At 37.3% G+C, this 23,680-nt stretch overlaps 2 protein-coding genes across 3 annotated transcripts; one reads left to right on the top strand and one right to left on the bottom strand.

The window, feature by feature from the left end:
• The first annotated feature begins 7,968 nt into the window (after positions 1-7,968).
• On the top strand, positions 7,969-8,839 carry LOC107613541 (chaperone protein dnaJ 11, chloroplastic-like). Its single transcript, XM_016315627.3, has one exon. It carries the CDS (start codon positions 8,084-8,086, stop codon positions 8,540-8,542), a length of 459 nt encoding a protein of 152 aa, XP_016171113.1. The 5' UTR covers positions 7,969-8,083; the 3' UTR covers positions 8,543-8,839.
• A 2,034-nt stretch (positions 8,840-10,873) lies between these two features.
• Positions 10,874-20,168, bottom strand: LOC107613612 (enhancer of mRNA-decapping protein 4-like). 2 transcript variants are annotated; one of them, XR_015902204.1, is made up of 13 exons: positions 19,124-20,167; positions 18,580-18,629; positions 18,346-18,502; positions 18,015-18,233; positions 17,637-17,765; positions 15,857-17,401; positions 15,153-15,512; positions 14,946-15,065; positions 14,655-14,825; positions 13,371-13,697; positions 12,202-12,360; positions 11,983-12,108; positions 10,874-11,557 (listed from the first exon to the last, which is right to left on the bottom strand). XR_015902204.1 is itself a non-coding variant. In XM_016315737.3 (12 exons), exons 1-12 carry the CDS (start codon positions 19,904-19,906, stop codon positions 11,249-11,251), a joined length of 4,128 nt encoding a protein of 1,375 aa, XP_016171223.3. In that variant the 5' UTR covers positions 19,907-20,168; the 3' UTR covers positions 10,874-11,248. The 2 variants fall into 2 exon arrangements, 1 of the variants encoding a protein (XP_016171223.3); XM_016315737.3 differs by lacking the exon at positions 13,371-13,697 and having other exon boundaries at positions 19,124-20,168.
• Between the last annotated feature and the right edge of the window lie 3,512 nt (positions 20,169-23,680).

Below are 23,680 nucleotides of genomic sequence, written 5' to 3' on the forward strand. Positions count from 1 at the left end.
GCCCTCTCAAATCTGTTAGAGAACCAGACATTGATCCTTTTGCTCATAAATCACACTACATGACTTCTCACTCAGACTATAACCCCCATCGTTTCAAATCTGCTATGAACCACGATTTTTATGAGGGAGTTATTCAGTATCGTACTTTATGTCCCTCTTTTCTTGCGGATTTACCTGAATTGAAAAAGAAAGGTTTTCCTTTTGTTGAAAATTTAGAATTTTTAGACTGGAATCACCTTTTCAAAATCAAAAAACCTATATATCCTCAGTTGGTCAAAGAATTTTATGCAAACATGACTAACCATGAAGGAAGTGTGCATTCTTATGTTAAGGGCAGAGGCATTATCTTGAAAAATGAAACTATCAGTGATTCCTTGAAGTACACTGATGTTGGGCCGTGTGCTTATACATCTGTGAAGTAGGATGAAGGTGTTGGTATCTCTTACCATGATGCTCTGGCTCACATTTCTGAACATGTTTCCTTAATTGATGGCATCACACCCACTCACAAAGCCCTAGGATATGAACGTGCTCAGTTGCACCGAATTGTTAATCACATCTTGATTCCTCAAAGTGGTTCATATCAAAGGGGCTCTTACACAGACACACTTGTTTTGTATGCCCTAATCACTAAAACAGAAATCTCTTTTGCCTATTTGATGGCTAGATACATGTTTGATTCTGTTAGAAGTGTGAAAGATAAAGCACTACCTTATGGCATGTTTTTTAACTTGCATATTTGAGAATTTTGGTGTTGATCTGTCAAATGAGGCTTATGAAAATAGACATTCATGCCTAAAAGGGGGTGGTTCAGTGAAACAGCAAAAAGGACCAACTAGATCTGAGAGAGTGGTTCTAGATGATGATGATGAAGAGTTCATTCCAGATGACTCTCCTCCTCCTTCCACCGAGGGTACTTCCATCTCCACTGGAAAGAAATATGCTCTGCTGAATGTGGTCAAGGATGTCGCTCAAGAGTTTGTTTCCCAATCAAATCACATGATTGCCATGAGCAAGGAACAAAGGAAGCTAGCTAGCAAGCATGAGAACTTTCTGAGAAAATCAAGGGACAGGGTGGCTGTGCTCATGACCTTCACTGATAACCTTCACAATGATGAAGACATTGCCACTGATGTTGAAGAGGAAGCTGCTTTGGAGGGGAATGGTTCTGATGCCTAGGATTTGTCTCATAAAAACTGCTGCTGCTACTCTTTTTTTGTCTCATGAATTCTGTTTCTTTAGCTACTTTTGAACTGTTTCATTTTGGATGACTGTAATAACTCTAGATATTGCTGCACCTTTGGTAGTTTAGTCAGTACTTTGCAGTATGGACTAACTCTTTTCTGCAGGATGCAAGACTTTGTTTTTGTTGATCTTACTTATTATCCACCCTTGATGACAAAAGGGGGAGTAATAGCAATAGGATAATAGATCCTAGTACTTCTTTTGGGATTTTTGCTGCATTAATACTTGAAGTTTGCATGCTGAATCAGATTGCTGATGGTATTAGCTTGATGTTGGGTTGATTATGTGATGTTGTTTGTTTGATATCCCTTAGACAAGATAATTGTGAATAGCTCTCTATTGTGTTATCTTTTAGTACAATGTAAAACAGGAATAAAGCAGAAAGCATAATTTCAGGGGGAGCTAATCTTGAAAAGGAAAGGGGGAGCAACACTAAAGCAAGAAACATCAAAGGGAAGTTTTCTAACCTTACTAAAAATTTTAATTCCTTTGATCATTGATTGATTGTGTTTGTCATCAAGGGGGAGATTGTTGAGTTAAGAAATTAATTAATAGAATTGATGATGACAAACATTTGATTAGTAGGCTAATCACCCAATTAGTTTTGATTATTTTTGATAAGTGATGCAGGCTAAAAACAAGTGTTGCAGCAGCCCAACATCAAACAAAAGATATATGCTAATGGGCTGAATGGTAAGTGAAAATAAAGACAAGCCCAAGTCATTCATCTCAAGCAAAAAAAAATCTTCAAAGAAGCAAAGCAAGGCACCAACGGGTTGTTTAATGGAAAACCAATCCAAGCCCGTATCCATCCCACAAAGCTTCTCTTGTAAGATTGAAGTCTTCTCTCTTTCAAAGTGCAACGTTCATCTCTCTATGACCAAGTCAAATCAGCTTCAGAAAAGTAAGAAAGAGAAAGAGAGAAAGAGCTTCTTCACCAAGATAGTCACCAAAGAAGCAAGAAAGAGAAACTAAGCTTGAAAGGCAGAAGTCATCTCAACAAATCCAAACCAAATCAAGCTTAGGTTATAGGTAAATCTTTTCCTCATACATGCAACTTAGTTACATCTCTTCTTCCCAACTCTCTGCTCTATCCGAAATGGGATACAAGGGAAAGAGAATTTCTGTTCTTCCCTGCTGCGTATCTACGGTCTTAAACAAGACTTGGGGACCAAGTTAGTTTTCAAGGGCTCAGATCAAGTTGACCTTTGGAAGATTTCTATGGTTGCTGTTTCATGGATTTCGGTCAAGATGAGGAAGTCAAAAGGAAAGTTTCCTCTCTAAGGATTAAGGTGAAAAAGTGATTCTGTGGGTTAGTGAAGCTCAAGGCTCAAGGTGTTGACCTTGGAAGAAGAACCAAGCAACATGCAAGGAGATAAAAGAATCTTGCTGCTCATTCAGAAGGCAAGGAGAGAAAACCAGAGTGTGTGAATAGTGTTATGTTTAGAAGTTCCTCTACTTGGATAATGCTTTCTTTCAAAGAAGCATTCGGCCAATACTGAAGAACTGCATCTGAGGTTTGCGAATCTGGTTTTGCACATAGCAAAGAGGTTGCTGATGAAGTCAATCTCCTTCATGTTTTACTGATTGTAATGTACTTTTCTAAGTTTATCTTTCTGTAATTTCTTGAGAGAAAAGGCATTGTGAGAAAGCTTAAGAAAAAGCCATGAGTGGAAAAAGGCTGAGAGATACACTTAAGAGAAAAGTCTAGAGTTATTTTCTGATTTCTTTAGGTTGGTTAAGTGTATTGTATCTTGTACCTGTAAGGTATCCCTTTCTTAGTTGGGTTAGCACTAAGAGGAATAGTTAGGTATTAGCATAGCCAACGTCAAGTTAGGTTAGAACTTGAGTGTGAAAGGATTTGGTCAATCCTGTGAAATTGGTGTATGTAATACTGTTAACTATAGTGAAATTCTTCCATAGTTGTGGAGGAGACTGGATGTAGGTTGCATAGCACAAGGCAACCGAACCAGGATACATACTGGTGTTAGCTTTTCTCTTCTCTGCTGAGTTTTGTTTTCTGATATTCATGAGACAAAAATAAATTGTCTCATAAATTTCCGCTGCTGAGTTCAAACAGAACCTGAATTGAAAGTTCATTTTAAAAGGGTAACAACAGCAACTTAAAAGGAAGGCATAGATTCAACCCCTCTTCTCTAAGCCTACCACAACCTTCAATGACTTCTGCCTCTTGGGATTGAGGATAACCTTCAAATCATCCTCCTCGACTTGTCGAGTGGAGGTTGAATCCCCAGTACCGGCCGCCTCCTCATGAATAGGAGAGATGCGTGCCCCATCAGAATTTTTGTCCGACATCTCGGTGTCACGAGGTGAAGGCACTGCCTGATCATCCTTATTCTCGGGATGGGTCTCCGGCTTCCCGTCAGCCTTCTCTTCATTGGTTTCCTCCAAAAAAGTCTTGTACAGACTCTCAAGGCCTGTCACCTCGGCAGACATTCCCACTTCAACAAATAAATAAATAAGTTAGCCGTGAAATCGGCATAGCCAATCAAAACAACAGTAATGCAAGGAATACAAGTTAGAGCTACTCACAAATATAATTTCTAACGACCTCCCGGTCACCCATCAGAAGGTGGGGATTCACATGATTTCTCCCAAAAGCGGCCAACAACACGTCGGCAATCTTTTTGTCCACAGCGAACATCCCTTGTAAGTCACCTTAATAAAGGTATTGGACCCCGCCCCGAAACTCCAATACGTCGGGATGAGGCGTTCCCCCTCTAACGACAGCCAGAAGGGATGGCGACCTTTGACTGGACGCACCTTAAAATACTTGTCCTTAAACCCATGGTAAGAGTCCTCGAACAAGCCAAAAATCCTCGGACCCTGGGCAGATCGGAAGGACATGAACCCTTTCCTCGCTTTCCCTTCTTTGGAAGGATTCGTGAGGTTGAAGAAATAAAGAAAAACATCGACGGACACCGGCAGCTCTAAGTATTCACACACCATCTCGAAACAGCGGATGGAAGCCCAACTGTTCGGATGCAGCTGCGACGGCGCCACGAAAATTCGGTTAAGGAGCGCCATTTGGAAAGAAGAAAAAGGAATGCGAACCCCCCACTTGGGTGAACATTGACTTATAGAACCAAATCCAATCGACAACCCGGGGAGAGTTAAAGTTGAGTTTGTATAGCCGCTCGCTGGGGGCGGGAACGAAAACGTCGTAGTTGGCCTCCTCATCAGTCCCGCCGCACAAGTACTCGGCTTGGCGGAACTCGGTAAGCTCCTCCTCGCCCATCTGGTTTGGGGAGTCTTTCACGTCGGAGGTCACCCAAGCGTACGGGTCGTAACCCATGCTTGAGGTGGAAGCTCGTGAGACGATGCGAGGCATACCTACAGTGGGGCACCACTCGGTTAGCCTACGAGGTCGGGAGTTCGAAAAAGGCCCAGAAACTACATTTAGCCTATTTCAACAACTAAAATTAAGCATGGCTGAAGTAGATTCCAAGTAAAGCCTAAAAAGCTAAATTCCCTGGGATGGTAACCCCCTAACGCACCTACTTAACACTAAGGTCATCTAGCGTACAAATCAAACTAGAAAAGCAGCATGCACACAGAAACAATAGTAATAAAGGAAAAATGAACATAAAGCAGAGAGCGAGGAGATGAGCGCTTACCTTATTGATTGTGATGGCGGGGAGGAAAGCAAGAAGGGGCGAATGCTCAAGGACCCAGAGATTACTGAAGGAAATTCGAGAGGAAGGAAGGAGAAAGCAAACAAATGGAATGAAAATGAAGCGTAAAACTAACTGGGGATTAAGAAACTGACTTGAAGCGCGAAAGGCAAGGGTAAAAGAGTCTTTACCCGCAGGATTTGAAATAACCCATTATGAGCATTAAATGTCCAGCGCGAAGAACGAGGCGACAAACGGTTATCCCCAGCAACGAACAAACACGCGCGCGAGAGGCACGTCCTCTCCACGAACGGCCGACCTAGCGACAACACACGAGAAAGGACATAACACGCCACCAATGGCCCTCACGATCATTGCTGGCGCGTTGGGGGCACTGTTATGGCCTGGCCCAAACAGCTTGCGGGCCGACCCGACCCATAGACCACCCGACCAGAACGGTCGGGTGCGAGCAACCCAACCACCGACCCGGACACGCGTCCTTGACAGCTCTCCACTACAGCTGTATGAGGAAGCTTCGAGGAAGGTCTGCTCTTGTGGGACCCACTTCTGACACAGTATATATAGGGAGGGTCCTACCCCTCCCCCAAGGTACGACACACATCACTTTACACCTTTTTCGCCTGTACACCTGACTGACTAGAGCGTCGGAGTGTCTTTGCAGGTGACACCCCTCTTCTCCGTACGAAGAGCTCGGAACGTCGGCTACTCCACCTCCAGTCCAGTAACTCGGAACTAGGCGACCCCGTCTCACCAACTGAAGCTTCACTCCGATCCGTCCGATATCCAAACTACCGAACAGTATATATTACGTACTGTTCAAACCTTTTACTGTTGAACTTTATAGACTAATTATAGTGGTTTTTTAGCTTTAATAAAAATGAGAATCAAATAATCTTAAATTAAAATATTAAATTTGACGGTGGAAAGAGATGTCAACAAACAAAGATAACAAATGGATGCAATGGTAATAATATTTTCAAATTAAATTCACATTCATTATTAAAATAGAATAGAATTAAAAAAAATTATAGTACTGGTTAATTTTTAATAGTTTTGAACATTTTGATTATTCTATAACAAAAAGTTAACACTAATTTTATTATGAAAAAATTATTTAAAACATATGTAAATATAGGTAGATGTATGATGACTAGTTTTTTCTACAGGTCATTATAAATTTATTATTAGTAAAAAAATTTAAATTTTTTTATTTAATATATATAAAATAAAGGGTGAATACCCACATCTCGATCCCTGATAATTTTTTTGAAGGATTATGAAGTTTTTAAGGAAAAAAAATCCATTTCGATCTCTGATAATTAACTTTGTAAGATTGATAATTTTTTCTGTCAATGATCTCTTTCCAGAACATGCTTATGTGACTCATTAATCATTAATATATCCTCCATTTAAATTTTATAAGTAAAAATAATTTAAAATTACTAATATTTCTTAGTTTTACAACAATAAATTTAATCTATGTATTTAAAAAAGATAACAAAAAAAAAAACTAACAATTATCCCTAAAAGATAACAAGATTTTCAACAAAAAAAATTATCAATCCTAGTTGACTCTTAACAGATAAATCAACAGTTTAACATGCTATATATGGACTTATTCTATTAATACACAGAGAAAATATTGACAGAAAGACTAATAAATCTCACACAAATAAAGTTTAAGGGTCGAAATGTTTAGGATCTTGTTGAGATAATTGTCATGGATCATTTAAAATTTTTTCTCTAAAATAAATGCATTTAAAATTTAAATTTTTTGTATTTTTAATAAAAAAAATTTTAATTTGTAGTATTAACGTATGGTATATGTTTTTAAGGTACAAAATAGATAAATTTTTCTTCTATTTATAAAACATTTTTATTTAACATTTAATAATGAGAAAAATAATAATTTCTTAAAGAGAAAGTATGAATAGTTAATGTATGTTTTATATAATGTGTACAATAGGTTAAATTAAAAATAAAATTAAATTATAGGCAACTAATTAATTTTAAATAATTTTCAATTTAAAATTTGAATCAAATTAGGATTACCGTCATTTATAGAAATAAAGAAACTACCTCCCTCTCTCAATACGGTGTGACCTTTTTCTCTCCCTTTCTCCTTGAATCTCGCCGGTACAGTGTCGCCACAGTTACCAACCGCCGTCGGACATCGCGCCGACATAATAACTGGATGTTCGATTCAACATGTATTTGGATGGTTAATTTATAAAAACAAAATGGATGGTCATTCTGAGTATATGATCCCACTTATTGATTATACGATTATCTCTAACCACAAATAATGGATGTTCGTGTCTACAATTAACCGGATGTTCAGTTGCGAACGGTGCGTCGGGATTATTTCCAGCGACTGGGTATTCGCACGGAGCAGCTCGCGTCGGAGGTGACGGCTGTGCCAGGTCGCGCGACAACGCACCTGGTCGGATGTTCAACGCCGACGGTGCAAATCCGGTGCTGCCAGCGACGGTGGACATTCGCAAAGACGGAAGGGCAAAGCAATTCTCGTCGAAACTAATGCACATTGCAGGACAGGCGGCGGCACAGCGAGGGGTTCTTGAGCAGCGACAGTGGCGTGTTTTGGGGTTAGGGTAACCGACGGTCAATAAAAGTGAATGGGGATAATTTGAATTAGAGGTTGAAATTAAGGTAAATGAAGGTTTATTGTCATTTTTAATTTAATATAGGCCAAATAAACCGTCTATTTTATATATTGTATAGATATCTCATTGTCTCGCTAACAGAATTCTTTTTTAAATATCAAATAAAAAGATCTTCGCAGAAACCAAGAACTAATATGGGCCGCAACCCACTTTATTACATTGAGTGATACAGGGAAGGTCTCCAAAGACCAAATCCCTTCTAGAAGCCTTCCCTACAATCGCGTTTGCATAGCGCCACGTCACCATGGTCAGTTTATTGTCACTCTCTTTTTCACCCCACGCAGCTACCTATCTCATCCTCCGTGGCATACAAAATGACACTTTTACCCCTACTCCTTTGACTACTATATAAACATAAACCCCTATACTTTTTCTTCGCTCATCCTTCATTTGCAAATAGCCAACACACTCTCATACAGTCCCAATATTTTCATTTTTCCCATTTTACCCCTCGCCGGAAAATCACAAACCTCAACATTTCTCCGATCTAACCCTCCGATGCCGGCAATACTCAGCCTATCCACCGTTCCCGCTGTCAACTTCTCCTTCGCTAGCAACAACCGAGCTTCCAACGAAAGATTCCGCCGCCGTAGTCCGATCCGCGCCGTCGCTTCTCCGGTGCCGGCCACATCGGCTAGCCTCTACAAGGTTTTGCGAGTCGAGCAGGATGCGTCGCTGACGGAGATCAAGTCTGCCTTCCGGAGTCTGGCGAAGCTCTACCACCCCGACGTTGCGGCCGTGAGGCGGTTGCCGGATTCTGACGGCAGTTCCGGCACGGACGACGGCGACTTCATCGTGATACGGAACGCATACGAGACGCTATCGGATTCTTCAGCGAGAGCTATGTACGATCTGTCTCTGGCCTCCCGGCGGCGGAGGTTTCCGGAGCCATTGAGCGTGAAACGGAATTCCGATCATTACTCGACCCGAAGATGGGAAACGGACCAATGCTGGTAGATAGAGTTAAAAAAATAAAAAAAGGAAAAAAAGATATTAGGTAACAGTTCAGCCGTTCAGGGGAAGGAGGGGGAATTGTCTTGTTATGGAATCCAAACTTGTCTTTTTTTTTGTTTTTCTTTTGGAGGGGAAAAACTTGGCTTTACTTCTGCTATGAACGAAAGAGAAGTAGTGGATTTCTTAAGGACAAAGAGAAGGTGTTCGTTGCTTTGAGAGAGTGATGGTGGTGGTAATGGATGTAACTAACGTTGTAAAAAGTTAAAAAGAAAAAATGGAATATAAATATTGTTTTGCCAATTTTGGCTTGCTTCTTTTTTCTTCCCCTGTGCGTGATATCTGCTGCTGTTTTGCATAAACCAACAAAATGGTAGAACGAATCTGAAGCACAAAAAGAAATTTTACAGTCACCCAAAAAAAGAAAAGGAAATTTTACACGAGATTAAAAAATTAAAATAATGAATTATTTATTGGGCTTTTTTCACTCCCCACTATATGATTCTAATTCATAATTTTTTTTGGATGGAGTTGAGTGAGCCTCCACTGCTCCCGCTACTCCATTGATACCTTTGTTGATGGATTTTATGTTTATTTAATTTAATCAGCTGCTGAAAACTTCTCAAGAAACATGAGATTTAGTTATATGATGGCTAAAATAGTTCTGATAACTTAAAAACAAAAAACTATACCCAATGAAACCAGAGATAAATCATAATAATAAGTTAAAAGTCTAGAAACTAATTCTTTATGCAATCAACCAGCCAATTTTTTAAAGACCGAATATCATATCCGACCCGTGACAATTATCTCGAAAGGATAATGAGGTCTCCAAAAAAAAAACACCTAATTTGGCTCCTGATGTTTTGTTTTGGGACTAATTAACCCGTGTGCAAAAAAAAATAACATTGACTTTTTTTTGGCACAAAAGTTTCGTTGTCCTTTCGAGGTAATTGTCAGAAGCCGGGTTGAAATTTTTTTTTTGTCAAAGACTTCGTTGTCTTTCGAAATAATTGTCAGGGGTTGTTTTGGATTTTTCTCTTTTTTAAAAGATCTAATTTTAAAATTTTGAAAGCTAGTTTTATATTAAAAAACATGAGAGGATGCTCAATTTTAAGATGCGGGTTTTTTTAGCATAAAACTAATGTTTCAAATTTTTATATTTTTTGAACGTAAAACTGGTTTTTAAAATTTTAATATCATAATTTTTTAAAAAGTTGACTGTTTAGTTAGATATAGAGTTGATTTTCTAAATTTTTTTTTTTTTTTATCTTCGTCTTGATTTTAATAGGTCCCTCTAAAGTGTATATCGTTAATTCTCATTTAATCATTCATAATAGATGCAAGAGTTTAAGGCCTACATTTGAACTTTTAAACACTTGTATTGACAAAAATTGGTGGCTGTATAGTTACAGTTAGTATAAACAATACACCTTGATTGTTTTCCTAAATAAATTTAGGGCTTGAATGGTGTATGTTTTATGTTTAGATAAAAATTCAAACCAAATATGGCCTCTTTTTTTTTTCCGTTACAAATAAGAGCTGTTAGAAGCTTAGGATATGTCCCTAAACCTTGATAGAACATTTCAGTCTTTGCGTGAACTACAAGGTAAAACGTACAATTGTAAAAAATAACATTTTAATCTACTGTTTAGAATCCTATATCTCCGTGGGCTCTCCAAAATCTAAAGGATACATAAATTACTCTTCATGTAAAATTCGTGACACGATCATGTTCCGAACATTTTTACATTAGAAAAGGCACTTACAATGTGACTAATGAACCCCCTAATTGGGAAATATCACTACTTTCTACATGGAGGGTTAACCTTTTAATGATAACGAATACACAACATCACAGGTGCTGGTTCATACCAGATTTTGGCCTGATAAAAGGAGTAAATCTTCTTTTGAAATACAATATATAAGACGGAAGATGCATTGCCATTTTTTTTTACCTGTATGCATAATGAAGATTGAATTTTGTAACCATCATTTTGCTTTTGTTTTCTTTGTTTATTTTTATATAACTATGACTATTTTGTAGATTTATCATTTATACATATATCTACTACACTAATAATTTCGAAATGGCTATTATGGATAATGAACTTGGTGCTTTCGAACTGTAGAACTTACACAACTCTTATGTCGTTAACCATTAGATTATAGTTAATTTTTTTAATTTTTGTATCATAAAATATATATCTATATCTAAATATGCAACTTGATGGAGACACTGCTCAACAAGGTGCTTGTATTATATATATAATAATGATGCTTCTCTCTAATAGCAAAAGATATCAGAATTCTTTTATAAAGGAAGAAACTCGCGTCTTTAATGTAATTAATTATTCATGGATGCATTCAAAACAAATCCTAAAAGGAGGATTAAAACTACCCTTGTCTGTCAGATCATTATGAAGTTAATAACAAAAGGTACAGTACTGAGTACACATATAGTATATACACTCCTCTATATTTAACTAATGTTGGGAGGACAAAAAATAACCAGAATATTTTGAGCCCAAAAACAATTTCGTTGCTGCAGAAATTTTGATAGAAGAATCACCTCTTCAACACTACCTTGATTCACAGTCAACTACCTACCAATATGGATCCTTTAATGAAACTCACTGAGCTTTGTACAAAATTGCTGTAATATCTGAAAGTTCAAAAAGGCTAATTGCACACTTCCAGAAATGAGGAAAATCATTTACATGTCATGAGCATAGAGTTGATGACATGCAATAAAAGACGGATGCTTGAAAGATCAGGTCCAGTCATTGTAGGCAAGCTACGTTGATGATTCAGTATCTGATAAACTTGCTCAAATATGGGTCGCACATGCATCGCAATCATGGCGTCTGCGGGATTAATGGCGGCAGCCACATCCGTCATCCATGCAATCTTTCGTGAGGTATCATTGTTAATATCACATGCCAGTTGCTGCAGAAGTGAAAGCACTACTCCTTGGGTCAAAGGAAGAGGAACCATTGACAAAAGTCCATGTAAATCAACCTGCTTTGCAGAAATGGTGTGGTGCTGTTAATGCTCAATATTTTAATCCCCGACATCAACAGAAAGGAACTTTAGTTGAAGGCTAAAAATTTAGAATCTGGAAATAAGGTCCAATGAAACAACTTCATGACAAGATATTCTTGACATGTATCAAACGACCAATTCCAATGTTAGATTGAGCATCAGTGTAGAATTAAAGGTTTAAGGTGACTCTAATGATTCTGATGACAACTAGTCAACTAAGATAATATGCCCCTTTCTAATTCATACCATGGTATCAGTCACAAAGATCAATAGTCGGGTTCATAAAGTAAGCATAGTCTCTGGCATACCATATAGGAAATCCATTTCAACATTGCACCAGCTGAAGTACCACTTTTTTAGTTATACTTTTGAAGATATTTATAGAAATGTTTTTGGCATACCTGAGAACATAACCAAGATACAATCGACACATCACTTCTTTGTAGAGCCCCGGTGAAAGCTTCCTCAAACTTCCGTTCAGCTATCAACCTTGCTAGCTCTTGTTTGGGATCGAGAGGCACTTCAACCTTATATGCGACACAAATTGTAAGAAATGATTACGATGCAAACTCAAATATGAAAGTCAATCATCCTGCAAGTTAATAGGACTTTTACCCCACCTTTTCACGAAGCAGAGGTCCATTGTTCAGCTGAATGGGCAAAGGATTTAGTGTGCCAGAGTTAGCTCCTGCAGTTGCATATGCCATTAGCTTTCTCTGTCCCTCTAGCACTTCTCTACTCAAAGTTTGAGTAACTGATGAAGCTGAATTAATGGATTCCTGCAAATTGCATAACAGGGAACATCAACACTGGGAAACAAAGAGAGTGGGCAAAGCTAAACTAAGAGTAAAATATGGCATATCTGTAAATTTTCTTTTGAACTCACTACCAGTATGAATTAAGCAACAAAGATTTTTATCTCTGGTAAATATATTATCTACATTGACATAACATAAAAGCATACAGAATTACAATCGAGAAAAATACAAAAGTTTACAAGCTTCCTGCAGTAGGTTTGATGGTATGACCAAACTAGCGCACAGCAAGTGCGAGGTCCACACAGAGAACTTTAACTAGTATGTTAGGATCCAATTGCAAGGTAGATATTAATTGCTACAGGAAAACTCATCTACCCGAACCGTACACAATTTCAGTTTGGAACAGGTACGAGTGGTCTATTTGGGTTGAAGACTTTTAACCCTCTTACTCATCGGGTTGGGTATTGGGTATAAAAATGATAATCATTAACCAAATATATCACACAAACCCATTTTCTTTGAATACCCCGTGTTTTGCACCATTCAATCTCACGACTTACCAGTGAAATCCCCATCACTGCCTATATTTGCACTCACTTCCCTATTGCTACTGGCTAGCACCACCTCTTCCAACCTCCCTCTATTTCCTGCACCAAAAGCCACCAACCGTCGCCTCTCACTCCTACAGATGGTGTTCACCTCGAAGTGATTCATTCCACATTCACAGCAGCTGTATCATCAGATTACGATTCAGAGGTCTCCATTACTCCATCAGCCACAATCTTGCAGCTACACTCCTGAAAAACCTTGCTGCAGAACTTCCCCTTTCCCACTATGTTATAACCTACTAAGAGCAAATACTAACATGTACACTTGACACGACACGACACAACATGTAGACACAACTTTTAAAATAGCAGGTCACTGACACAAATATGAGGTTGCTCAGCTGTATCAGTTTCAAACACCTTGCAATGAGAGAGTCCCTCTGTTCAATATTCGACACAATTTTTACATCCATCCCTCATTACCTTACCAATGCTGATGTTTTTCTTTCACTAAATAATGTCAGTGATTCCTTTTCATGGCTACTTTGGATCTCCAGTGTAGGTTAATAGGGCTTTCGTATGCTGTTTTGTGGTTCATTATTGCATGCACAGGAAACTTTCATTGCCTTCATTGCATCACTTCCGGCCTTTACTGTTGGATCATTTAAGTTTAGTTTAAATGTTGTTTGGAGACTCTGTTGATATATGAGTGCCTCTTCTTCCAAATCATACGATTATCCAAGAACTGTTCAAGCTGAGGGTCACTCCAACTGGCTTGTAGTGCTGTCTTTTCCAGGCATATCCCTGATCCTAAGTTGACTTGATAATCTTAATGGAGGTCATTTTATATTTGTAACAGTTTACTTATAATAAGCTTAGGCTTAAAGCTATAGCTTGAGAGGAATTGTTACAATTATCATATATGGTATCTAAAAATATGAATGAATATATCTTAGGATCAGTTTGTTATAACCTTTATTTCCATAAATGTTTACTTATTTAATTAGGATTTGGACTTTGTTCAGCATGTTTTGCTTCAGTATCTAAAACATGAAATATAAAAATACGAGGTAACCCAAAAAAAAAAAAAAAAAAAGTACACGGCCAAACCCAACCTGTACAAAATTGATTGGGTTGGTTCTTATTTTACTCCATACCTAATCCAAACCAAAGGGCGAACACCACTCACATCAGATGTATGGGATTCCAATGTGGGTTTATATGCAAGGTGAACAATGGCTAGCTTTTGTTGTAGGGTTGTCCTAAGGTTTGTATCATACTATACTATCATAATACAACCATTGAAATCGTCCACAGGCAAAATTTTAGAATAAATAGCCATTTAAAAACTTAAGCTCATAAAATTAGAAAGCATTTTAGTAAGTGGATTCAGATCCTCTCCTAAGCATGACACATCCAAACAGGAGCCGATACAATTCCACTTAAAAGTAATTTAACTTTTTCGGGAATTCACAGGTACAGACAGAATGCATTTATGCAAAGGTCAACCCTAGATCTCTTTGAACAAACAAGCCCTTTATTTTAAAAATGTCGAAATGTTTGGTGATCCAAGTTAACTCTGTTTTCTCATACCATTATTCTCACTGATCCTAGATTCTTCAACTCTATATCAATAACTTTCTTGAATACTGCTGACCCTGAACTTTTTCCTTTAAAGAGAGTAGCAACACAATTTCGTCCAAATGCAAACGAGAATGTTGCTACAGAAGACCAAAGGAACAAGAGAATATCAATAAGTACACTTACCCTTAGAGTCATTGCCAGTGAAGTATGCCCAGATTCAAGGCGTTGTTGCACTGCAGTTGAATGTTCAACCATGCCCTTTTGAAATGTAGAATCAACTTGGTCAAACATTGCTTTGCATGATTTCTCAAATGCGGGAACCACTGATATTTCAAAACTGGATTTGAGTGCATCCTACAGAAGAAATTATTTTACAATGGTGAACATGATGAAAATTTTTTTTACAAAGAAAAATGCCAGATTGCCAGATTGAATGAATATACAACATAGTTCAAGTGAAAGCAAGTGAGACACCTGAAGCACTTGTTTTCCAGTCGTCTGAAACTGTGCTTGAATTTGCCTGGCAACAGTGGCTTCAAGTTTTGCATTGACTGATTTATCAAGTTGATTTACTGCCTTATCACCTACTCCTCTCTGGTAAAAAGTGTCTATTAGATCCACAATACAACTTCATTGAGTTCAATCTAACACCCAAGATATATATATAAACAATTCACTAACCTGGAAAGACTCTACAATGGCTGAAGATATTATTTTCTCAATAGTGGGGGTCATTGCACGGACTGCAGCTGGACCCACTGAAGCTATTTCCTTCTTTAGTATTTTCTCCAATATTGCTGGTAGATCCTTATTCATGAAGTTACTAATCAAACCTGTAACATGCTGAATACGATCTCGTAACAACTTTTCATTTTTTGCATTCTCCTCTTGAATTCGAGCCCACAAAGCATCCATGTTGGCCTTGACAGCTTTTTCCATAGTTCTCCCCAGGGCTGCCTCAAGCCTTCTACCTTCTTTTGTAACTGGAACTGTAACCATCATTGTCATTTGCTTCTGCATCTCTTTCTGCATAGTCAATAACTGCCAAGCAAGGAGAAAAAAATCTTCAGCAAGTAAAACTACCAAAATATACTAAGTACAATCCTGTAAAATACAATTTCTTGGCTTATCCTATATTGACTTGGTTAAAATTCAATAGGTGTACAAACATATACATCCTACATGCCCTTAAGCTCCTAATATATGAAAATATAAGCTTTAATTTAGACGGTCACTTTTCGATGAACATGTACTACAAAATCTTGGCATCGTGAGGCTTTTTCCTAAAAATATACAAAATGCATTACAACCTCCACATATTAATACATTGAATATAATACAGTATTAGTTATTCATGTGACCAGCACAAAACTCCTGAACGATACCTGATTAATTGATTCTTGCATTGCTAGAATTTGATGAAATGCATTTTCAGCAGATGGGAGGTTTGAACTTCCACCTAGTTCATTTGACAAATCAACTGAATTGCATGCACTTGGAGATGGGGAAGATGGACCAGATGCTTGAGAATTTTTTCCCTTCTGTCTCTTCCCTTTTGTGTTAGGTGCAGGTGAAGGTGGTACTGTCATGGATGCAGATGAGTCAGAAATCTTTTCGTGCACATCTTTTGTTGAGTCTTGCAGTCCATCCTCACCAGCATTAGAAGTTTGGGAAAGTGATTCCCCTAAACTAAGATCAACTTGCCCTGGTTCCCCTGTAATATAAGTTCCCCCTGATATTGCACAGCATTCTCGCGTCATCTCAATACCGAGATCTGAAGCCTGAGAGCAAAAGTATTTTTCTTTAGCATCAGAAACTAGGTTTTGTTGTGATCCCTGATGATTATACTCATCGCTTTGATCAGGTGGAGCCTCACCGACCACTTTCACTTCTACTTCAGCATTACCCAAATCAACCACATCTGGGATCTTTGTATCTCCTTCACTATTTCTATCAATTATATTTGTCTCAGGGGGAGAACCGGCCTTAATGATTTCAGAAGGAGTAACCAGGTGAGTTGGTTGCTTAAACATAACAGAGGGATTAAGTACGCTCGAAATATCATCCTGTTTGACTTTCTCATCATTCTTCAAATCATTATTCATAAGTGGTGCATCAGACAAGTTCCTATGAATAGTAGGCATTTGTCTGTCAACTGAATAATCATTAATGGATTGGTCCCCAACATGGTCACCCAAATTAGATTGTGAACTCCTGAAATCAGACAGTTTCCTAGACAACCTTGGGCTCAAAGGAAGAGGCGGAGATGGAACACAAACAATATCAGCATCACTACTGGATGGAGCCGAAGTAGGTCCCCCAATATAGCCAGAGCTTAAAGGGTATCTTCCAGCAAGTGCACTCTCAGTGCCACCAGCTTGTGACATTGTTTTGGGAGCAGAACTGGCTGACGACATTTCAGATGCTCTAACACCAGATGAGTCCACAGTACTGAATCCATCAGCATCACGGGAAACAGAGGAATCTGGCTTCTCTAGTCCCACATTTTCAAATGGTGGTGGCAGGCATTGGGCTAAATCCAAAGCATACTGCTGAATGGCCTGTGTTTGAACACAATAAACCTGAACAATATGTTCACCATGAGGTAATATATCACTTGTCCCAGTAAAACTCAGAATGGGCATGGTCACAGTAAACTCAGCTATATAATCCATGCGTGTTGATTCAGGATTAGAACCATATTCTAAGTGTACAGCATATATAGCATTCCTCTGAGCATTTGCAAGTAAAAGCAGACCTGCATGAGACAATGCTGCAACCTGGTTAAAGAATGAGTCCTTAACAGATGGTTGAGCTGAACTCCTCAACTCCAATGTCTGCGTGCATTTCCACGATTCAGCATCACTTGGAAGTAGCCAGCCTTCTTCACTTGCTGAGACCCAAAGCTTAACTTCCCGATTTTGAGGTCCCTACAAACAGTTCAAATAAAACCACATAATATAAATATAAGTAGATTAGAAATGTATAATAAAAATCACAACCACAATGTAAGTAAACTTTATATGCTTTTAGACAAAATAATATGAAGGTTCCCCTGAATGAAACTATATATTTTTCAAATAAATTGCATATCGCATACTTCTGGACATAGCAAAATCAGCAATACCTAATCAACATGTTAAAAAACTTGATGAAAGAACTTACACCAGTTATAAGAACAATATGATCAGGTCGGTGGGGAGCAGTGAAAAATGTAGCAGAAAAAACAGGATGCCCATCATGTGGTCTCATCACCGCAAGTGGCTGTGTCTTGCGATCTTCCCAGATCTTTATCTGTAGTATTTGACAATTGCAAAAAAATAAAACTAAGACATACTACAAACTAAACAAAAATATAAACTGAGTACGACATAGGAATAATGAGGATGGTGCACTCAATTGTTTTGTCATCTATGCAAAAGTATCTCGTTATGTATAAATGTTCCTCAACACAAACATAAAAAATTAGTAAATCACAAAGAGAAAGAAATAGAACTGAAAGAAACAACACATAGTAGTTAATTAAGGCAAGAAAATACAAACCGTGCCATCATGTGATGCAGATACCAGACGATTTCTCATCCATTGGCACATTGACAAATCAGTCACCTCTCCATCATGAGTCCCCACCAGCTGAACACCATCTATGAGCTTGTCAAGAGGACACCTCAGAGTGTCCTCTGTCACAAAGGCCTCACCATTTCCAACTTTTGTGGTGTCAATTCTTAGAACATGTCTTCCCATACCAATTATCAAAATTTCCTATAAGAAAAGGCATGAATTAATATGACAGGAATGGAAGGAATAAGGGTTCAATCATCACTTCTTCAAGCTTCATGGAAGAGAACTATGAAGCAGGATATGGAGCATTTACTTGTTTGTGGCAGTGCCAGCAGATTCGAGGATTTTCAACTTTCTCCTCTCCCACCATTTGGATAGCGATAACAATATTGGCAGTAATTTGAGGCTTATCTTCATCATCAGGACCTTCAGAGATCTTCCACACAAAGACACGGCCATCTGTTCCAACACTGTAGGAAAAGCATGTTAACATAAACCACTGACAAGAAAACTAGGTCATTTAATTATTTCAGGTAACAGAAACTACCTAGCCAGGAGATGAACATCTTCAGCAAAGAAAGCCAAGTCTGTGACCCTCTGATTAGAAAAAGAAGAAACAAATAAGGGAAAGATGGACTATCATCATTTTAAGGGGATCAACCTAATACACATGTATAGCACTACAATACAAGTTGCAAGTCAAGAGGCAGCAAACCAGCAACAACCAATAAATAACTACTAGAACTTTGCTGCAATGAACAAAAGGCAATGCTACCTTTGACTCTTTGATCTAAAAGCAGATCAGCTCTTGAAAGTAAATCTCCCTAATAAGCAAATCAATGCTAAAATGGAAGTCCAACAAAGAATTGGGTCCTGCGCCTATCGATTTATTATTCAGCAAGATAACATGGTTGTACCATGACTGTTATTCAAACTCCAGATTCATCCATTTAAAATACAAGTACATCACTAAGGCACAAATCCTCAACCTTTTTTTTTGGGATATTAAGTCTTTCATTTCATTTCAATCTTTAACCATGTCTCTTCCCCTCTCATTACAAGCGCAAGAGTAACCAAAAGAGGAAACGAACCTGATTGTGGCCTTTGAGAAGGGACCTAACAGCTGTGTGAATATTAAGCACTCTAATGTTCCCTTGCTTCAACCCATAGCAAATGTAAGACTTGTTAACAGCTATTTGCCTTCCAAGAACCAAGTTAGGATCCGAACCATATTTCGTTATTGGCGCCACCTCAAGCTGCGGCTGCACCTCCCCGGGAAGCCTCACGTCCACGTCATACACCACATGGTCCCCCGCCAGGCGCCTCCCTCTCGGCACCTTACTGCTCGCCACGCGATTCAGCGCAGCTGCCGCAGCGTTCGCGGCAGATAACATCCCCATCGAGGAGATAGGGGCGGAAGCCGCAGCGGAAAGCGGTTGAGAAGATTGTTGAGGCAGTTGCGGTGGCGGTTGCAGTTGTTGTTGGTCGTGGTTGGTGAGGAGGGCCATGAGGCGGGCGCCGGCATTGGGGGAGGAGACGAGGGCGGAGGAGGAGGAGGTGGGAGGTGGTTGGAGGGGAGGGGTGGGGAAGGAAATGGAGCGGTGGTGGTGTTGGAGTTGGTGATGGTCGAAAGGGAAGGGAGGGTGAGGAGGGTGGAGGGGGAGGGGGTGATGGTGGTGGAAGGGGGTTGTGGCGGCGGAGAAGGGTGGAGGGTAGGAGGCGGAGGAGGAGGGAGGGGCGGTTAAATTGTTAGGGTTAGGGATTGGGTTTGGAGGGTTGAAGAATGAGTGCATATCGAAGGGTGGTTGTTGTTGTTGTTGTTGCTGCTGCTGCTGGTGTTGGTGTTGTTGAGGGTGATTTGGGGAAGACATCATTTCTCAGATTGAAATTTTTAGGAATTTGAATCTGATTGGAATGGAATTTGGGGGGAGGGAAAAGAGAGCAAAATTGATTGTTGCTGTTGGTGTTGGAGAGTGTAGTGTGTGATGCGAGATCTGCTATGGTGGGCAAGAGGAGGAGAAGAAGTGAGATCTGAAACTGAGATGTTTCGGTATATTGGGAATTACAAAGAAAAAAAAAAAAGAAGAAAATGAGAAAGGAGCTAGGGATTTTTGTTCTTAATTCTTACTTCTGACTGTTCATTTGTTTTTGCCATTTTTCTTTTATGTTCTTTCATAAAATCGGAAAATAATTTTTACATGTTTGTTTCTCATGGGTATAAAAAATTAGTACAAAACAGATTTATACAAATATTTAATTATATATTACTACTCAATAAATATAAATAATTTATATTTGTTAAAAATATTTATATTAGTGTATAATTAATATTTCAATTATCTTATAAAATGTTTACTTAAATTCTCGGATAATAATTTATATTTTGCGTTAATAAAGTCATGGAGAGGAGATTACTATGACGATATTATTTAGTGTCTAATAATTTATATTCTTTTGAGTATTCTATTTTAAATATATGGTTTGGAACATAAAATATTTTTGAGAAAAAAGTGAAAAGGATGATCTAGTGCCGCAGAGCATAAAAAAAGCGAAGCCGAATGAAAATGAGGTTATTATAGAGGCAAAGAAGAACGATGCGAGGTAATGGTTGACGACGAAGCGCATGATAAAAACAGTTTTGATGAGGCGATGATTGAGCAATAAGAAAAATTCCACTCTCCCTTAAAAATGGGTATGAAAAACATTCAAAAAAAAGAACAAGGAGAGCCTAATGTAATATGATGCAGGTATGATTCTCTCACTGGATGAGACCGTACAAATGATAGTAGAGAATTGAGTTAGAGGAAGTAACTGTGATATACAATGACGCCAACTCTATTAAATCTAAAACTAGTAGTAAATGTCTCGCTGGAGTACAACATGTGGTGTATGTAGACTTTAGAAATGTTCACTAATTGTCAAATTGCTTGGAAAGAATATTGGTTTTAGACCAATTGAATCATAGATGAGAAGAGTGTGGGTGCGGAGAAGATATGAAAATAATGGATTTAACTCGAGATTTTTTCCTAGTTTGCTTCATGTATGAAGCCAATTATCAACATGCACTCTTTGAGGGGTCATGGCAGGTGGCAGATCACTATCTTCCTATACAAAAATGAAGGCTGTTCTTTCACCCTTCAGGTCAATAAGTTCAAAAGCTTGTTGTGTGAATCCGAATCCTAGAGTTTTCGGGGGAGTTATACACGGAGCAGTTTCTATGGAGGATAGGAAAAAAGCTTGGTACAATGCTCAAAATTGCTCAAACCACATCCATCCATTCTAGGAGAAATTTGCGTGTAATGATGTGTGAAGGTTGATCTGAGTAAGCAACTGGTCCTAGAAATTCAAGTTAGAGGAAGAAATTTTAAGATAGAATATGAGGGATAAATGGAGACAATGAGTCGTTCCTCCACAAAAGCTGAGTATCGTTGCTTGGATGACACGGCAATAGAGTTTGTGGATGTTTGGGCGCTATTATTTTGTTAAAAAAAGATCTTTTTTCAATGAAAAAATATCTTTTTTATTTTTTAACGTGTTTGGCAAATTTCTAATAGTAAAAGTAAAAGCACTAGTAAAATTAAAAAAAAATCTTTTTTGAGAAGCTGTAATTTACATCTTTTTTTAAAAGATCTTTTTTTCTTAAAAAAAAGATGTTTTTTATGTAATAAATAAACAAAAAAGTACTTTTATATTGTTATACCCAAACATAATTAATTGATAAAAAAACTTTTTTACATGAAATATCCAAACATAAAATTACTTTTACTTTTCTATAAGATCTTTTAAAAAAAAATAACTCGAAAAAAGATCTTTTTTAAAAAGCTCAACCAAACAAGCCCTTTATCTAAATTCAAAAGGTTCTTCAGAAACTTCGCATTCAATCTTCAATTGCCCCTATCATATATTGCAACAATCTTGGGGCTGTCTTGTTATCAGAGAATCTAGTCCTTTGTAGTAAAAATAAATATTTTAAAGTTGATCTTCATTTTGTTCGAGATTGTATATGCAAGGGCCAATTGCATATTGTTCATATTCCCTCACATGCTTAGGTTGCTGATATCTTGATTAAGGCTCTACCATTTGCATTGTTTATAGAATTTATCACCAAACTGTAGAAAATGTAAAAGTTTCGAGTGTTATTTAGTGTGTAGTTTCGGATGTTACTTAGTGTATAAATAGATATGTGTGTATGAGCCCAATAATAATATATAATAATAATTAAGTGTTTATTTTCTCTATATATTCTCTTTTTCTCTTTGTATACCTTATATAGTAGGGTTCTCTTGTTCATCGTCTCCTCAGAAGAGCGTTGAACTCTTCTTCCAATGCCTAAAAGACCATATTTTACATTTTGGATATCACTTATATATAATATTACCTCCTTGTCTTTTTCCTTATTTTGTGGCCAATATTATTGGCACATCCTTTCCTAAAATAGTTTTTATTTAGTTTTTTTAGACTTGTTACTTATAATATTTTTAAAAATAAAATAAAATGAGAACAACCATGCGAAAGAATAAATAGAATTTTGAGATGGAGGAGAAAATGATACCAATGTTGTTGTAAACTTATAGGAGTGTCATATTCTATTTGCATATACAATATTATGCGAATGATTTTAAATTATTGATGCAATATTTTAATTTTGTATTTTATTAATACTTAAAAATTAAATAAGATTTGAATGGTATCTCACATAATATAGTTAAGTTCCACTTTAATTTATGAGATTGTCGAGTTACATCGATTTAATCCTTAGTTTTTTAATTGTTATAATTTAATTTTTTAGATTTAATAAAGTGCATCGATATAGTCTTTTATATATTTTTCGTCACCGAAACTCAACGCCGTAATATGACTCAACACTCTTTATCATTAATCACCGTAGACAAACGCAGAATTCTTAAATCCCTTTTCAATCTCTACAATGTCAATACACACTTTGTAAAAATTGAAAGGTGACCACAAACATTTTTTTCTCGAACAACCTTTAATTCTTTTCATCCCATAGAAGAGTTAATTTTTGTTTGTTTGAAGTTCAATAGAAAAGGAGAAGATGAAGAGATAAAAAAGAAGAGGTGTAAAGTTTTAGTTTTGTTGAAACTATCAAACGACGTCGTTTAGTACATTTTTAGCCCCAAAACGTGTATAATTTTGTTTTAGTATGTTCACTCTGACAAGAGTTGAGCCACGTTACGACATTGAGTTTCGGTGATGGAAAATATACAAGAGATTATATTGGTGCACTTTTTTAAATTTAAACGACTAAATTATGACAATTAAAAAATTAGAGACTAAATCGATATAACTCACCAATCTCACAAACTAAAATGGGACTTAACTCCACATAATAAATTAGTAACTACTCAAAAGTTAAAAATAGTATTTATATATATGATTATTTAAGTGTTTTTAATATTTAATCTTTTCACTTTCTCGTGAAATATAAAGATAAAAATCATTTAATTAACTAAACTTTTTATAACAATAAATTTTTGTTTGCACTATTTTAGTTTAATATATGAACTACTATTTATTTTAAAAAATTTGAGTTGAATCAAACATCTTATTACGACAATTATAATAACTGATTTGGATGTATTAAGTTATTAAAATATAATTTTTATTTTTTAACGTATTTAATAAAT

This window comes from Arachis ipaensis, chromosome B1, assembly GCF_059453495.1.
Source record: "Arachis ipaensis isolate K30076 ecotype BB chromosome B1, ASM5945349v1, whole genome shotgun sequence".
Lineage (NCBI taxonomy): Eukaryota > Viridiplantae > Streptophyta > Magnoliopsida > Fabales > Fabaceae > Arachis > Arachis ipaensis.